The 15930-nt window shown below is 44.0% G+C and overlaps 1 protein-coding gene across 1 annotated transcript in view; it reads right to left on the bottom strand.

Annotated features, from left to right (window-relative positions):
- Nucleotides 1-416: 416 nt before the first annotated feature.
- ZYG11B (zyg-11 family member B, cell cycle regulator) overlaps nt 417-15930 on the bottom strand; it is a 118889-nt gene continuing 103375 nt past the window's right edge. The window contains exon 14 of the mRNA XM_030912863.1: nt 417-580. Coding sequence (XP_030768723.1) covers nt 531-580 — 50 coding nt within the window. The 3' untranslated portion in view covers nt 417-530. The remainder of the gene's footprint in view (nt 581-15930) is intronic.

The raw sequence follows: 15930 nt of genomic DNA on the forward strand, positions 1-15930 counted from the left end.
TCTTCCTATGCATGGCCCATAGTAACACCAGTATCTGAGAATGAAACCCCATGGAGAAGACATCTCTGAGAGATAGTAGAAACCAAGCCTTGGTCAGGTGCGGTGGCTCACGCCTGTAATCCCAGCACTTTAGGAGGCCAAGGTGGGCTGATCACAAGGTCAGGAGTTTGAGACCAGCCTGACTAACATGGAGAAACCCTGTCTCTACTAAAAATACAAAAATTAGCCTAGTGTGGTGGCAAGCGCCTATAATCCCAGCTACTCAGGAGGCTGAGGCAGGAGAATCGCTTGAATCCAGGAGGTGGAGGTTGCAGTGAGCCGAGAACGTCCCGCTGCACTCCAGCCTGGGCAACAGAGCAAGACTCGGTCTCAGAAAAAAAAAAAAAAAGAAACCAAGCCATGGTGGTATTTTTGAGATGTGGATCCAGTTCTCCAGGAAGCTCGACCTGCAGGTCAGTCACATAAGATGATGCATTTCTTCTCTTCTTCCTCCTCCTTTTCTTTGTGCTTTTTTGTTAAGCCAGTTTTCCTTATGTTGTCTTGTTGCTGCTGCTTCTCAGTAACTGAGTCTCATTTGATACTTAAATGGAAGGACATTTACTATAATAAGTAATGAGAATCTTACCTATATTCAGATTTTCTTTTTTACAAGTTGTACATAATAATATTACCATATTTACAAGTTTGATATTAGTCAGGGTTCTTCAGAGAAACACAACTCTGTGTGTGTGTGTGGGTGTGTGTGTGTGTGTGTGCCAAACTGGCTCATTCGATTATGGAGGGTGGCAAGTCCAAAATATACAAAGTGGCAGGTGGGCTAAAGACTCTAGGAATTGCTGATAATGCAGTTCAAATAGTAGGTCATTTGCTGCAGAACTCCTTCCTGCTCGCAGAAGTCAGGATTTTGTTTTCCTTAGACCCTCAACTGATGGGATGAGGCCCATCACATCCTGGAGGGCAAATTACTTTACTCAAAGTCCACCAATTTAAATGTTAATCTCATCCAAAAACACCATCACTGGATCATCCAGAGTATTGTTTGACCAAATACTGGCATTGTGGCCCAGCCAAATTGACTCATGAATTTAGACATCACAAATATATAGTAATGAGAGTGGCCACTTTTTCTTTTTAGCTCTTACTATTTGTTAGGTACAAGCATAATTTTTTTGTTTTTGTTTTTTATTTTGAGACAGAGTCTTACGATGAGACAGAATCTCACTCTGTCACCCAGTCTCCTGCTACCACACCTGGCTAATTTTTTTTTTTTTTTTTTTTTTTTTTTGAGAAGGAGTCTCGCTCTGTCACCCAGGCTGGAGTGCAGTGGCGCGATCTCGGCTCACTGCAACCACCACCTTCCAGGTTCAAGCGATTCTCTAGCCTCAACCTCCCCAAGTAGCTGGGATTATAGGCGCTTGCCACCACACCCGGCTAATTTTTGTATTTTTAGTAGAGACAGGGATTTCGCCATGCTGGCCAGGCTGGTCTCGAATTCCTGGCCTCAAGTGATCCACCTGCCTTGGCCTCCCAAGGTGCTGGGATTACATGGGTGAACCACCGGGCCTGGCCCTACAAGCATAATTTTAATGAGTTCTCAAACAATCCTTTGATGTAGGTGCTGTTATTTTTACAAATGTGGAACTAACACTAACGGAAAGAAACTTGTCTAAGGCCATATAGCTAATAGTAGAGCCAGGATATGAACCTGGTTTGTGATTCCAAAACCCAGGCTCTTAAGAAACAAACCATATTGCCATTTCAAGTCTACCAGTCTGCCATGCTTTGGTCATTTTTGGCAGAATACTTTAGCAGCATAGGGAAAAGGTAACCAGAAAACACACCTTTTTAAATTTTTTCATTCAGGTTTATTAAGCTCTAACTGCTGGGAATGTGTTAAACTCCAGAGGTATCATGTGTTAAAGCACACTAAATATGGCCTGAGAAGGACCCCATACTTCTATATTTGAGTCCTTGGGGATGAACTATAACCTAGCTTAAGAGTCAGACAAGGCTGGGTGCGGTGGTTCACACCTGTAATCCCAGCACTTTGGGAGCCCAAGGTGGGCAGATCACCTGAGGTCAGGAGTTGAGGCCAGCCTGGCCAACATGTGGAAACCCCGTCTCTACTAAAAATATAAAAATTAGCCGGGCATGGTGGTGATCACCTGTAATCCCAGCTACTCGGGAGGCTGAAACAGGAGAATTCCTTGAACCTGGGAGGCGGAGGTTGCAGTGAGCAGAGATCGCACCACTGCACTCCAGCCTGGACAACAGAGTGAGACTTCATCTCAAAAAAAAAAAAAAAAAAAATCATTGGGGCGCAGTGGCTCTTTGGGAGGCCGAGGTGCGCAGATCATGAGGTCAGGAGTTTGAGTCCAGCCTGGCCAACATAGTGAAACCTGTCTCTAGTAAAAACACAAAAATTAGCCAGGCATGATGGCACACGCCTGTAGTCCCAGCTACTCGGGAGACTGAGGCAGGAGAATCTCTTGAACCCGGGAGGCAGAGGTTGTGGTGAACCGAGATCACGTCCTGCCACTGCACTCCAGCCTGGGCAACAAAGCAAGACTCTATCTCAAAAAAAAAAAAAAAAGAAAGAAATAAAAGTAGACAAAATTGAAAACCGAACTTAATAGTATACACCTGTAACAATGGCTGAGTGTTGGCCAATCCTAGCGGGCATGCTTCAACCACTCATAGACTGCTGAATGTTCAAACTGCATTCAAATAAGGCAAACATGGAGTTACCGAGTTTTTTTTTTTTTTTTAGAGGAGTCTCACTCTGTGACTCAGGCTGGAGTGCAGTAGCGTGATCTCCGCTAACTCAAGCTCCGCCTCCTGGGTTCACACCATTCTCCTGCCTCAGCCTCCCAAGTAGCTGGGACTACAAGCACCCACCGCCACGCCCGGCTAATTTTTTGTACTTTTAGTAGAGACAAGGTTTCACCGTGTTACAGGATGGTCTCAATCTCCTGACCTCGTGATCCACCCATGGAGCCTTGCTCTGTTGCCCAGACTGGAGTGCAGTGGCGTGATCTTGGCTCACCATAACTTCTGCCTCCTGGGTTCAAGCTATTCTTCTGCCTCAGACTTCCGAGTAGCTGGGACTACAGGCACCCACGACCTGGGTAATTTATTTTCATTTTTTATTTTTAGTAGAGATGGGGGTTCCACCATGTTGGCCAGGCTGGTCTCGAACTCCTGACCTCAAGTGATCAGCCCGCCTTGGCCTCCCAAAGTGCTGGGATTACAGGCATGAGCCACCGCGCCGTGCCCAATCTCACTGTTTCTGTACCTCACTTCTGATTCCTGTATGCCACTTTACCTTTTTTATCTATACATTTGTTCTGATCACGTGGCACCCCAGGAGTCTCTGTGAATCTGCTGTGATTCTCGGAACTGCCTGATTCTCGAATGGTTCATTGCTCCAATAAACTCCTTTAAATTTAATTCAGCTGAAGTTTCTTTTTTATCAGATGGTGTCAGAAGTGGGTTCCGAAGTGGAGCTTCTAGTGACACCCAGGAGTGCTGAGTTAACACGCACGGTACCTGCAGGACCCACTTTTGTGTCCATGGATCTCCCAGAGTGGCTGGGGATCATAGGTAAGCTCCCTGTCAGATTTTGGAGCTCCATGGATTTGTGTTTTGAGCTCTCCGAGTTTCTTTGAGAAAACTTCTGATCCAAACTGGATTTGGAGTTGCGACAGAAACTGGACTGGGTCCAGGAACAGGTTTGACCTGGGAATTAACTGGCTTGGATCAAGTTAGAGGCCTCTTACATCTGGCTGGGTCAGAAGGAACTGGCAGTAAGCAACAACATTGCAGGGGTTATAAAATTTGGCTTTTGAAATTCACATGGATTTTGGGGTTCTGCTCTTTTGTTTCATTTTTTGTGCGTGCTTAGGTAGAGAAGAAAATCATTGACTAAGTCAATCAAGAGAACCTGAGTAGGCCGGGCGCAGTGGCTCACGCCTGTAATCCCAGCACTTTGGGAGGCCAAGGCGGGTGGATCACAAGGTCAGGAGTTCAAGATCAGCCTGGCCAAAGTGGTGAAACCCCATCTCTACTAATAATACAAGAATTAGCCAGGCGTGGTGGCGTGTGCCTGTAATCCCAGCTACTTGGGAGGCAGAGGCAGAAGAATCACTTGAACCCAGGAGGTGGAGGTTGCGGTGAGCTGAGACCGCGCCACTGCACTCCAGCCTGGCAACAGAGACTCCGTCTCAAAAAAAGAAAAAAAAAAAAAAGAACCTGAGTAAAGTCAGTATTTTAGGGAAAAATGGGAAAATGGGATCCTTAATTTCTGGAAAACTGAGTTCCTTTCGGCTTATACATTATGCCTGGAAGGCAGTGAAGTCTTATAGAAATGGCAAAATCTTACTACAGATAACTTACAGTGGAATGTTCCAAATGAACAACAATGCACTGCAGTACATTTAAACTTAAGGGCTCTCGGTCAAGCCCCTTTTGGCTAAGAATAGGTTTGGCACTACAGCATGTCAACTGCTATTCTCTTTGGAATAATCTGCCTTACACTCTTCGCTAATGGCTGTGCGTGGCCATTAGGCATGTACAGGATCATGGGACAGGGGAGCGTTTTCCCCCCTAAAAGGGGAAATTTGACAGCTGATGAGACTGCTGGAAAAGATCCCTTTGCTACCGAGAAGCAGCTGCCTGAACTTTTCAGAGTCATAGTAATGGGTGGGTCTTTCTCTGGCTTCCCTGATGATTTCGCCTTCCCAACCCTGCCACAGGCAATGCTTTTCTCTCTCTCTCCTTTCCCTTTCTTTTCTTTTTTACTTTTGGGATAGAGTCTTGCTCTATCACCCAGGCTGGATGGAGTGCAGTGGCAAGATCTCAGCTCACTGCAACCTCCGCCTCCCGGGTTCACGCAATTCTCCTACCTCAGCCAACTGAATAGCTGGGAGTACAGGCGTGCACCACCACACCCAGCTAATTTTTTGTATTTTAAGTAGAGATGGGGTTTCATCCTGTTGGCCAAGCTGGTCTTGAACTCCTGACCTGAAACAATCCGCCCACCTTGGCCTCCCAAAATGCTGGGATTACAGGCGTAAGCCACCACGCCTGACCCAGCTCTTTTTTTTTTTTTTTTCTTTGGTGAGACGGAGATTTACTCTTGTTGCCCAGGCTGGAGTGCAATGGCGCAATCTCGGCTCACCACATCCTCCGCCTCTCAGGTTCAAGCGATTCTCCTGCCTCAGCCTTCTGAGTAGCTGGGATTACAGGCATGTGTCACCATGCCCAACTAATTTTGTATTTTTAGTAGAGACAGGGTTTCACTATGTTGCCCAGGCTGATCTCGAACTCCTGACCTCAGGTGATCTGCCCACCTCGGCCTCCCAAAGTGCTGGGATTACAGGCGTGAGCCACTGCACCTGGCCGAATCAGCTCCCTTTCCTATCTTTTCTATTACTCAGGGTGACCATCTTGCCCAGAGACCACAGGTTGAAATTCCTGGTCGGAGGTTGGATTAACGATGATGGGGCCCAACCAGAGAGGCAAGTTTGAGCTCTGTCGGTTTGACATTGGGTGCTAAGCAGAGTGGCTAATGTCTGTTTTGTCACACATATCTTGCTCTGGCCAGAACGAAGAAAGATAATTTTCTTTTATGATGTGGCTTGGCCCCCATACCGATGGTGCAGCAAAAGGGAACCCAGAAGCCTGGCATGCCGGCAAAAGGGTAGGAATTTTTTTTTTTTTTTTGAGATGGAGTCCCACTCTGTCACCCAGGTGGGAGTGCAGTGGCATTATCTTGGCTCACTGCAAGCTCCACCTCCCAGGTTCACGCCATTCTCCGGCCTCAGCCTCCCGAGAAGCTGGGACTACAGGCACCTGCCACCATGCCCAGCTAATTTTTTTTTTTTTGTATTTTTAGTAGTGACAGGGTTTCACTGTGTTAGCCAGGATGGTCTCTATCTCCTGACCTCATGATCCGCCGGCCTCGGCCTCCCAAAGTGCTGGGATTACAGGTGTGAGCCACCGCGCCCGGCCAGGAATTTCTTACCAGTCAAATTTCTGGCTTCTCTCTCTCTGTGCAAATGGTTGAATGAATGGTAAACATCACTGTTTGTCTCCATCTTGTTTTATGTCCTTAGGAGCTTGACCTTGTAACCATGTGGCAATATTTTCTCTTGGTCTTCGCCTTCCAGGGAACAGGAATTTTAGGGTTTATGTCATAGTTAGCTCTAAAAATTACCTTTTAACTAAAAGCCTTTGCAAGCTCAAAATTAACTACTCTAAACTCCTGGGAAGGGAAAAAAAAAAGACTGGCATGTGCTGTAGCTCAGTAGTCAAGGCTTTGCCCTTTCACACTAGCTCAATTCCCTGCTTAGGAAGTAAGTCCTGTCTGGTTTAGTATCTGCATGACCTTCTCTAGTCTCTTCTCCACTGACTATCTTAAATCTTCCTTTCTCTGAGAACCTGGGAGGTTACCTTTGGCAAAGTTCAAAAGCCAGGAATATCAGCCTTTTGGCCTGGCTAAAATTGGGTAATAAGAAATTTTAAAAGAATTTTATGGCCGGGCGCGGTGGCTCAAGCCTGTAATCCCACCACTTTGGGAGGCTCAGACGGGCAGATCACGAGGTCAGGAGATCGAGGCCATCCTGGCGAACACGGTGAAACCCCGTCTCTACTAAAAAATACAAAAAACTAGCCGGGCGAGGTGGCGGGCGTCTGTAGTCCCAGCTACTCGGGAGGCTGAGGCAGGAGAATGGCATAAACCCGGGAGGCAGAGCTTGCAGTGAGCTGAGATCCGGCCACTGCACTCCAGCCTGGGCGACAGCACGAGACTCCATCTCAAAAAAAATAAAGAAAGAATTTTATTAAAGAGTGCTATGGTTAAAAGCTTAATTAAAAGTGGATATTCAAGTTCTAACAGCCTGGACTCCTTGGGAAAAACAGGAGGCACTAGAGACCCCTTTCCTAGTAGCCCTATCCTTCCAACGCCTGGCATTTTTGTTTACCATTTAAGTAAACTACAGAAGAAGAAGGGGGAAGGGAAGGAAATGAGACAGTCAGTTGGCCTCATGCTATCTTCATTGGGTCTTGTTTGGAAAGCTGAATCTCCTTGCTATCTGAATAATGCTTTTTTCCTTTTAAAAATTTTCAAGTTGGCCTGGCACTGTGGCTCACACCTGTAATCCCAGCACTTTGGCAGGCTGAGGTAGGCGGATCACCTGAGGTCAGGAGTTCCAGATCAGCCTGGCCAACATGGTGAAACCGCATCTCTACTAAAAATACAAAAATTAGCCAGGTGTGGTAGCGCACACCTATAATCCCAGCTACTTGGGAGGCTGAGGCAGGAGAATCTCTTGAACCCAGGAGGCAGAGGTTGCAGTGATCCAAGATCGTGACATTGCACTCCAGCCTGGGCAACAAGAATGAAATTCCATCTCAAAAAAAAAAAAAGAAAATTTCAAGTTATCATTTTGGCTAAATGAATGACTTACAGTAACTTAAGATTCTATTTTGTAACATCCAATGTTTTAAACCTTTGATGTTTATTTAACAAACTTTTCAAAATCAAGCTCTAGATTATCATGCTAAATCAGCCAATACTGAAATTGTTTAAATATACAATTTGAATGAGCTTCATGGTTTAAGTCAAATTACCTGTGATAACCCATTAGTTACCAGTACCATGCACCTGTATTGGAGAAACAACTGGTATTCAAGAGGACCCAAGTCCAGTGTTAAGCATGGACTCATGAAGAACCAGGACAGCCACCTTGTCCTTCCTGAGTCCTTAAGCTTTTGTTATCAAAGGTTCTGCATTCCATGATTCGTCATGGAAAAGATAAAATAATCCAAATTATATTGATGCGGTGACTTACAAATTGTGGAAACAGTTTAAAACCAATGTTTGCTTCCATATTCCTGGGAAGACAATCAAAGCTTCAAGTGTATTTGTCTACCTGATGGGCCACTTAAACATTTATAAAGGGATTTCATTGTATTGTCATTTTCTTTTTTTTTTTTTTTTTTTTGAGACAGAGTCTCGCTCTGTCGCCCAGACTGGAGTGCAGCAGCGTGATCTCGGCTCACAGCAAGCTCTGCCTCCCGGGTTCACGCCATTCTCCTGCCTCAGCCTCCCGAGTAGCTGGGACTACAGGCGTCCGCCACCTCGCCCAACTATTTTTGTGTTTTTAGTAGAGACGAGGTTTCACCGTGTTAGCCAGGACGGTCTCGATCTCCTGACCTCATGACCCACCCGCCTTGGCCTCCCAAAGTGTTGGGATTACAGGCGTGAGCCACTCGCCCAGCCTCTATTGTCACTTTCAATGCATGTTTTCTGGCTGTATAAAAGCTTTCACATGCATGAGGGCTAATATTATAATAGTAGATTATGCTACAGTGAAGTTTCACCAGGTAAAGCAAGTTTTTTATAGGTCACCGAGGACAATCCCTTCACAATCTAGAACCTGGAGATTAGATATTCTTTTATATTTTTTATTTTTATTTTTTGAGATGGAGTTTCGCTCTTGTCTTCCAGGCTGGAGTGCAATGGCACAATCTTGGCTCATTGCAACCTCGCCTCCTGGGTTCAAGCGATTCTCCTGCCTCAGCCTCCTGATTAGCTGGGATGACAGGTGTGAGCCACCATGCCCAGCTAATTTTTGTATTTTTAGTAGAGATGGGGTTTCACCATGTTGGCCAGGCTGGTCTCAAACTCCTGACTTCAGGTGATCCACCTGCTTCGGCCTCCCAAAGTGCTGGGATTGCAGAAGATTGGATCTTTTTTTCTTTTTTTTTTTTTTTTGAGACGGAGTTTCGCTCGTTGCCCAGGCTGGAGTGCAATGGCGCAATCTCAGGTCACCGCAACCTCTGCCTCCCGGGTTCAAGCAATTCCTGCCTCAGCCTCCTGAGTAGCTGGGAATGCAGGCATGCGCCACCACGCCCAGCTGATCTTGTATTTTTAGTAGAGACAGGATTTCTCCATGTTGGTCAGGCTGGTCTTGAACTTCCGACCTCAGGTGATCCGCCCACCTCGGCCTCCCAAAGTGATGGGATTACAGGCATGAACCATTGCGCCTGGCCTAGAAGACTGGATCTTCTGAGAACATCAGAGAAAGACTGTCCTTGCTGTCCATACTACAGCAAAACTCTGGAGCCTTGAACCTTGGGTTCATAATCTCACAACTGAAAAGGGTCCTTCCACACTCCTGGAACAGTACACCCACTGGAACCCTTAAGGTAAAACTGACTAGAAACATTTCTCCCCAGAAGAAGATGGCATCCTTGATATGAACAGCTTTTCCCAAGATCACAGATGAAGACTTCTACATCACGAGACTCTTGCCTTTGAATATTTTTTCCTTGCTTATGCTTCTATGAACAATAGAAATGAAAAGAGGGTCTGTTATGTGCACTTATAGGGTATACTTTTATTTGTGAAGGATTTTACAGGCGCCCTTATACATGAATAACCTTATACTTTAATAGATAAGAGATGAAGGCCCAATGTAGGTGACAAACTTTAGTGGTACATACGTTGCCTCATGATCAAGTCAAAACTCCTCTTAACCCACATCATGGATTAAAGAGAACACTGCCAGGAGGCCTTCACTGTTCTACTACAAGGACATCATTTGTTAGGTCCTTTTTCCATGGTTTAGAATAGAAAAGGCAATAATTAGAAATGTCTCCCTCATAATAGGCTCTACAGCAAATGCTACTTTAAAGGCTATTGTTAACACAACAGACTTTAAATTTTCTGTGAAAGTTATTTTAGGTCGGGTGCAGTGGCTCATGCCTGTAATCTCAGCACTTTGGGAGGCCAAGGTGGGTAAATCACCTCAAGGTCAGGAGTCCAAGACCAGCCTGGCCAACCTGGTGAAGCCCTGTCTCTACTAAATATACAAAAGTTAGCTGGGCATGGTGGTGCATGCCTGTAATCTCAGCTACTAGGGAGGCTGAGGCAGAATCGCTTGAACCTTGGGAGGCGGAGGTTGCAGTGAGCCGAGATGGTGCCACCACACTCCAGCCTGGGTGACAGAGTGAGACTCCAGCTAAAAAAAAAAGCATTGTAGTGCAGTCTGTCACTGACTTGCTATGTGACTTCAACCAACTCATTTTACTTTTTTTTTTTTTTGAGATAGGGTTTATTTCTGTCACCCAGGCTGGAGTACCTGACCTCCCAGGCTCAAACAATCCTCCTACCTCAGCCTCCCGAATACTCTGTAGACCTAATTTATTTATTTTTTGTAGAGATGAGGTCTTTGTTGCCCAGGCTGGTCTCAAACTCTTGGGCTCAAGCAATCCTCCCACCTCGGCCTCTCAAAGTGCTGGGATTACAGGTGTGAGCCATCATGCCCAGCCACACCTATTTTCTTTAACTGTAAAACTAAGGATTCTTCCCAGCCACGGAGTCTTTATATTAATATAAGAATATAATACTTCAGGCCGGGCGCGGTGGCTCAAGCCTGTAATCCCAGCACTTTGGGAGGCTGAGACGGGCGGATCATGAGGTCAGAAGATCAAGACCATCCTGGCTAACACGGTGAAATCCCGTCTCTACTAAAAAAGTACAAAAAACTAGCCGGGCCAGGTGGCGGGCGCCTATAGTCCCAGCTACTCGGGAGGCTGAGGCAAGAGAATGGCGTAAACCCAGGAGGCGGAGCTTGCAGTGAGCTGAGATCTGGCCACTGCACTCCAGCCTGGGCGACACAGCGAGACTCCGTCTCAAAAAAAAAAAAAAAAGAAAAGAATACTTCAGTTTTTAGGATCCCCCCCTCAGTAAGTGCACTTAAACAATATATGTTATGCCAATTAATTATCTCAATCTTTGTGTGAATGTCAACTCTTTTCTCCAGAAAGTCTTCTTGGACTGTCTAATGGCTGTTCAGTCTGGATTAGGTGTGGTCTCTCTCTACAAGTACTGAGGACTGGTCTGTAATATACTGTTATGCAATATTTATGTTTATTTAATAATTATTCCTTCTTCAGTAAATTTAAGTTCCCCGAAGTATTTATAAGTTACATAAGTTACAACATTTAAATAGTACTTAGCATAGGTATTTAAGGAAATTAATGTTCAAGGCTATCGCTGAGTGGGGAAAAAAAAACAAAAAAGGAAATGGATGATGTTCCAGTATTAAAAACGTCTGCAGGCGGGGCGTGGTGGCTGACACCTGTAATTTCAGCACTTTAGGAGGCTGAAGCAAGAGGATAGTTTGAGGACAAGAGTTCAAGACCAGCCTGAGCAACATAGGGAGACCCTCATCTCTACAAAAAATTAAAAAATTAGCCGAGTGTGGTGGCATGCATCATGATCATGCCATTGCACTCCAGCCTGAGTGACAGAGTATGACCCTGTCTCAAAAAATAAAATAAAAATAAAAACTTCTCCAGTAAAAGTAGCCTTTTTCAGAAAGCAGTCATTACAAGTGGATCACTAAGGAATTTGAAGTTTGCATTAATATTAACTTTTAAAGCCAAATGTCTAGAATAAAAGTAGACGAGACACACTTTACATAAAATTTATAACATTTATTTAGGCAAAAAAAAAAAAAAAAATCCCAAAACGAAAATCTGTACACATAACATTAATAATTAAGTGATGTCCTGATTTAAAATATAGCATGATTCATTGTACAGAATACTCCCATTCATCTGGCCATAGTGAAAACAGTGCCTTCAGTCCAGATAATTGAGAGTCTTTGAAATATACACACTTGGCCGGGCGCGGTGGCTCAAGCCTGTAATCCCAGCACTTTGGGAGGCCGAGACGGGCGGATCACGAGGCCAGGAGATCGAGACCATCCTGGCTAACACGGTGAAACCCCGTCTCTACTAAAAAAATACAAAAAACTAGCCGGGCGAGGTGGCGGGCGCCTGTAGTCCCAGCTACTCGGGAGGCTGAGGCAGGAGAATGGCGTGAACCCGGGAGGCGGAGTTTGCAGTGAGCGGAGATCCGGCCACTGCACTCCAGCCCGGGCGACAGAGCGAGACTCCGTCTCAAAAAAAAAAAAAAAAAAAAAAGAAATATACACACTTTCCAATGAATTTTTTATATCCTTAGAAAGGAGTTAAACTGTTCTATCAGAATTCAAACAAAAGATAACTTTTCTCATACTCATAAGTCAGAGAGAATTTGACAGTGGGAATTCTACAGAAGTTAGGAATTTCTTAATTTTTATTGTTGCAGATAATCTGAGAGTATAAAGTTTTTAAGGAAAAACAATGCTCTTAAGATCCTGTTTTATTAAAGTGTCTCAGCTTTCATTAGCTAAGTAGCTTCTTCCTTCTAGGCTGCTTAAAATAAGCTTAAAAGGACCCAATTTGAACAGTTTTTCCCAAAATAAGTCCACAATTAAGCACATAACATTAATCAAATAGATTTATGATTTCCCACAAAATAATTGTGATAAATTTGGATTCTGGAAATATTCTTAATAGCCATTCTGTCTAGCTGTGAAGTTACGCTGTGCTATCCAAAAGAGCTTTAGAGTCATGAAAAACAGCGCTGATCTTTGCAAAATGTACCCCAAAAAAAGGGGAGAGAGAAAAACAGCAAGAAAAGTCTCTTTCTTAGGCTACCAGTCAGTTAACAAAGTATCTTAGGTTAAGATTTGGAAACCAGGCCGGGCGCGGTGGCTCAAGCCTGTAATCCCAGCACTTTGGGAGGCTGAGACGGGCGGATCACGAGGTCAGGAGATCGAGACCATCCTGGCTAACATGGTGAAACCCCGTCTCTACTAAAAAAGTACGAAAAACTAGCCGGGCGAGGTGGCGGGCGCCTGTAGTCCCAGCTACTCCGGAGGCTGAGGCAGGAGAATGGCGTAAACCCGGGAGGCGGAGCTTGCAGTGAGCTGAGATCCAGCCACTGCACTCCAGCCTGGGCGACAGAGCAAGACTCCGTCTCAAAAAAAAAAAAAAAAAAAAATTTGGAAACCAAAGAATGCATAACTAGGAGTGTACCATGTCATGCAAAGTCTATGAAATACTAAATAAGGTAAAACAATTACTCATTTAAAGCACAATGAGCAAATTTTTTTATCATACGGCTATTCTCATCACCGGACAAAGATTGGTTTTGCATTATTCCAAAATAAAACAGTTCGTGAGTGAATACTGCAAATTAAAAACTGCCAATACACAGCAAATGATAAGGACTAAACATCCATTATCCACAAACTCATCTGAAACTGCTACCATGGATTTGAGAGGGAAACCAAAAGTTCGCAAACCTCTCTGGGAGCTGTGTCAAAGTTAGTATTCTGAAGCCCTAGCAAAACAAAGTCCCCAAATAAGTAAAATACAGATAAAAGTGGAAGAGCCTACATCAGCTCAAAGTAACATACTTCCTTTAACTTATGCCTTCAGTTTAATAATACTGTTTATACCACTATAAACGTTGTATAATAACCAAATAATGTAAACATACCATTAGAGGGCAGGAGAGGGATGGGTTTCACCATATACGAAGAGTATAAGTTTGTTTTCCCTGCTACCTCTTTTCAACCCTGGGTGCTGCTGTACATTGTTCTATGGGGGTAATGCATTTAAAAACACTAAGCTAAATCTCTGGTAAATTAACCTAATTTAGCACATAAAATATGTTTTCATTAAAATGTGCTCAAAAGGGATAGGAAGATGGCCCGACATTATGTTGATGCATGACATAATTAAAAACACAGCTAAGACCAGGCGCCACGGCTCATGCCTGTAATCCCAGCACTTTGGGAAGTTGAGGTGGGAAAATCACTTGAGGCCAGGAGTTCAAGACCAGCCTGGGCAACACAGTGAGACACCATCTCTCTATTTATTTATTTATTTTTTTAACACAGCCAAATAAGATGACTGGGGCGAAAACAGGTTAACACAAAAGGTCCCACCTGTAAGGGCAACTTCTTAAAGCTAGATATATAGAACTGATGGTTTTAAACATAAAACCTGACTATGTGGAAGTCTGCAAATGAAACATATCATGAAAGCAAATTCCCAAGCAGCTTTATTCACCTCCACCATTTGTAATCCACTTAAGGTGACTAGTGCCACTATAAGGCATTACTATCCTGGGGTGACAAGAGGCAATATTTATAGTCAATTCCTGACAGTGGGGGTCTGATATGCTTTTTAAAAATCCTAAACTAACTAAGATCAGTAGCCACGGAGTCGTTGGCTTGAGGGTAAACTAATCCCTTATACCACTTGATTTATTTTATTAATTAGTTAATAATGCAGTTAATTTTCAACTGCAAAAAGAAAAAATTATTTTGTGGAGTAGAAAGACCACAGCAATAATTACTTGATGCAAAAAATAAGACACCTTAATTGTATTTGCTCAAATCTGTTGTTTTACTCAATGATACCAATATGTATTATTATAATCTATTTTTAAAAAATTTTCCGGCTGGGCGCGGTGGCTCAAGCCTGTAATCCCAGCACTTTGGGAGGCCGAGACGGGTGGATCACGAGGTCAGGAGATCGAGACCATCCTGGCTAACACGGTGAAACCCCGTCTCTACTAAAAAATACTAAAAAACTAGCCGGGCGAGGTGGCGGGCGCCTGTAGTCCCAGCTACTCGGGAGGCTGAGGCAGGAGAATGGCGTAAACCCGGGAGGCGGAGCTTGCAGTGAGCTGAGATCCGGCCATTTCACTCCAGCCTGGGCAACAGAGCAAGACTCCGTCTCAAAAAAAAAAAAAAAAAAAAAATTTTCCTCATTATGCCCTAAAACATCACTATACTCTAAAAAGTCAAATTCCATTTCCTTTAGTAGATTTCCTTACTGTTGCTTGTGGACTGATATAGTGATATTTTACAGTGGAGCCCACCAATGATTTGAACAATGAGTGGTTCAACCCTAGTCTAAATTGTGTTTGAAATAGCACCTCTAAGCCACTGAGAGATAACACTTAAAGGCACCAATAACAGTTACATTCTAGTCTACAGGTGCACAAGGGAGGTCTCGTAGATTCTAACTATAGATACTGGCCACTTATGCCTCATAATTCCAATATATACATCCACTGTATTTTAGCCAGATTCAGGACCTTACAGACAATTCTGTGCCTTAATTCTATACACAATTTTAGGAACCATCCCAACTGCGAAGGCACTCAAATTTTTATATATTTGGGATATAAGAAATTATTTTGCTTTTAAGACTCAGAAATATCTGGCCACTACTGATGTTTACAAAGTAGGAAATTTAGCCTGTAGTTCCAGCTACTCTAGAGGCTGAGGGGGTAGGATCACATAAGCCCACGAGGCTGCAGTGAGCTAAGATCGTGCCACTGCACTCCAGCCTAGGCGACAGAGTGACACTCTGTCTCTACGAAAAGAAAAAAAGTAGGAAAGTCTCCTAAAATCTTAGTCTCTTAAAATCTTAGCTCACTGCAACCTCCACCTCCTGGGTTCAAGTGATTCTCATGCCTCAGCCTCCTGAGTAGCTGGGACTATAGGCGCACAAAGCCACCATGCCCAGCTAATTTTTGTGTTTTTAATAGAGACAGGGTTTCACCACGTTGGCCAGTCTGGTCTCGAACTCCTGATCTCAAGTGATCCACCCGCCTTGGCCTCCCAAAATGCTGGGATTACAGGCAAGAGCCACTACGCCCACCCTTGCTTTTAAATATTTTGGATGCTTCATCTATTAAGAAGTTATTCTGAGTAAAGAAGGGATTTACTGTTTTCTGTACACTTTTAGCCATTTCTGAAAAAAAGTTTGTAAAGACAAAAACCTAGCATTAGCCTGTAAAGAAATACGCACTTTTGTCTTTAACAGCATAGAACAGAAACTTGAAGCCAAACTTCTTAAATGGGCTTTCCCTTAACTACACTAGATAAAAGACCTGGAAATGGTCAACATATCTAGCAGTTTCCAAGCTACCAGAGGCCATCTCATTTTCTTAACTTTGTCTTAGACATTAACATTCAGAAAAGGAAAAAAAAAAAAACCTTTTAA

The sequence above is a fragment of the Rhinopithecus roxellana genome, chromosome 12 (assembly GCF_007565055.1).
Source record: "Rhinopithecus roxellana isolate Shanxi Qingling chromosome 12, ASM756505v1, whole genome shotgun sequence".
In the NCBI taxonomy this organism is placed as follows: Eukaryota; Metazoa; Chordata; class Mammalia; order Primates; family Cercopithecidae; genus Rhinopithecus; species Rhinopithecus roxellana.